The sequence below is a fragment of the Penaeus monodon genome, chromosome 32, assembly GCF_015228065.2.
Source record: "Penaeus monodon isolate SGIC_2016 chromosome 32, NSTDA_Pmon_1, whole genome shotgun sequence".
Classification (NCBI taxonomy): domain Eukaryota; kingdom Metazoa; phylum Arthropoda; class Malacostraca; order Decapoda; family Penaeidae; genus Penaeus; species Penaeus monodon.
Window position 1 is genome coordinate 12,690,363 of NC_051417.1, and position 1,744 is coordinate 12,692,106.

At 45.5% G+C, this 1,744-nt stretch overlaps 1 protein-coding gene across 2 annotated transcripts in view; it reads left to right on the forward strand.

Annotated features, from left to right (window-relative positions):
* The first annotated feature begins 6 nt into the window (after positions 1 to 6).
* The window catches only part of LOC119593502 (acetylcholine receptor subunit beta-like 1), a 126,526-nt gene continuing 124,788 nt past the window's right edge, over positions 7 to 1,744 (forward strand). For both annotated transcript variants that reach the window (XM_037942452.1, XM_037942454.1), the window contains exon 1: positions 7 to 373. In XM_037942452.1, the coding sequence (XP_037798380.1) occupies positions 265 to 373 (109 nt within the window). In that variant the 5' untranslated portion in view covers positions 7 to 264. The remainder of the gene's footprint in view (positions 374 to 1,744) is intronic.

A 1,744-nucleotide genomic window follows, 5' to 3' on the forward strand; every position in this document is an offset into this window, starting at 1 on the left:
ACCCCCTACATGACCTGTGCTCACCCCAGCACGACGTGAGAGCCCTTCGTATGGATGGCGGGGGTCGGACGCGTCGCTGCAGCCACTAACTCCGAGTGTTAAGTGCGGAAGTGTCTTGAAGGAGCGCCAGCCCCGCAGACCCATGTGGCGCGGGTGAGCTCAAGCGTTTTAAGGGAAAACAGAAGGACGCTTGAGCAGTGACGACAGCCAGCAGGCAGGCGAGGCACCAGCCACCGCTGGGCGCAGCAGGCTGGGCCCGCAAAGATGGCGGCGAGGGGCGCTTCCAGTACCTCTACCGTGTCCCGTCCCTGGCCGCGCCTGCTGCCTCCCGTCTTCTTCCTCTTCCTCTTCCTTGCCGCAGTACTCCATTCAGGTAACGTCACGTAACGCAGCATGCTGTTCATGTCCCCCAAGGCACAGGCTGGTACATGCTGAAGGACCAACATGGCGTATTTAGGAGTATATATCTCTTCGACACGACTCGCTGGAACACTTCCATCAGAGTCGAATCCTTAGGGGAATCCAATCCTATCCCACACTTACTCGCCCATAAATCGTACCAGACCCCATACCCACAGCTGCATCACCAAAGCCCCTTCCCCTCTCCCCTTATACTCCCCTTATCATATACCACGAACCACCGAGTCTTCAGGTCGTTATTCGTACTTACAAGAGCTAAATGAACCTTTTCCTCGCCTTCGGAGTCTCATTCCCCGTGACGCTTGAACCTCTGGCACATCTCATGAGCCTCCTCTTGGCCAAATAAGCCTCCATTTTTCCTCGCTGGCCCGTAAGCAGTGATTCCGCCTGATCCCTTTACCCAGGCTCTCGGATCATGAATCTTCGCTTTTCTTATCTCGCCGTAAACTTCCTGAATTCCTGCTTGGAACCCTGTTTTTGTTTTCTTATTAGCCTTTGTTGTGCAGTTCGTCGAAGAATGGAGCTTTATTTACATCGTCGATAAACCATATGATTAACAATAGCATTTGGACCAAATCAATCTCTGCATTTGTTGTTTCATACAATATGAACTTCCGTGGACTGAAATTTATTGTATGAAATACGAATAACCATCATCATTTTGTAATAAAGCCCATCAAAACGCACGTATTATCGTATACAGCAATACGAAACCTACGCTGTTATCGATACATCCATCCATAACCACATTCATCCCTTCCTTTCACCTATCCCTTCTTCTGACGCCACTATTCACACGAAACAATACGATACAATCATTCGCTAGTACAAGCACCATTGTTATTAGGCCCTTGTTCTTTCAATACCCGATTCATTAGTGAAATGTTATTCACCATTTGAGAAGTAACTGCTAAACATATTGTACTTTAAATGCAGTGACAATGCCATTCATAATTTATTCATCAAGGTAAATGATATGATAATGAATGAGATACAGTGGTGTTAATGAGGTAGGTGATGCGTTTGGTGTTGATGAGAGTAATTAGTGTAAATAATTAGATGATAGGCGAAATTTGAAACCGGGAAATGGCATTTTTTCAAGTGAATGAAGCCGTTTAAATCCTAACATCCCTCGTCAACCGTCTCAGTTAAATGACTATTCAAACGTGAAAAGCAAACCAAGAAACTTCTTTGTTTTGTTACTCAGCGTCGTCTCACTCTCATTCTTATCAATGGTTTTGTTTTGATTGTCATCTTCATCGACATAATGAGATGAAAGTAAATAATTCTCAAAATATAGTACAATATTGCAAATGAAAAGGAA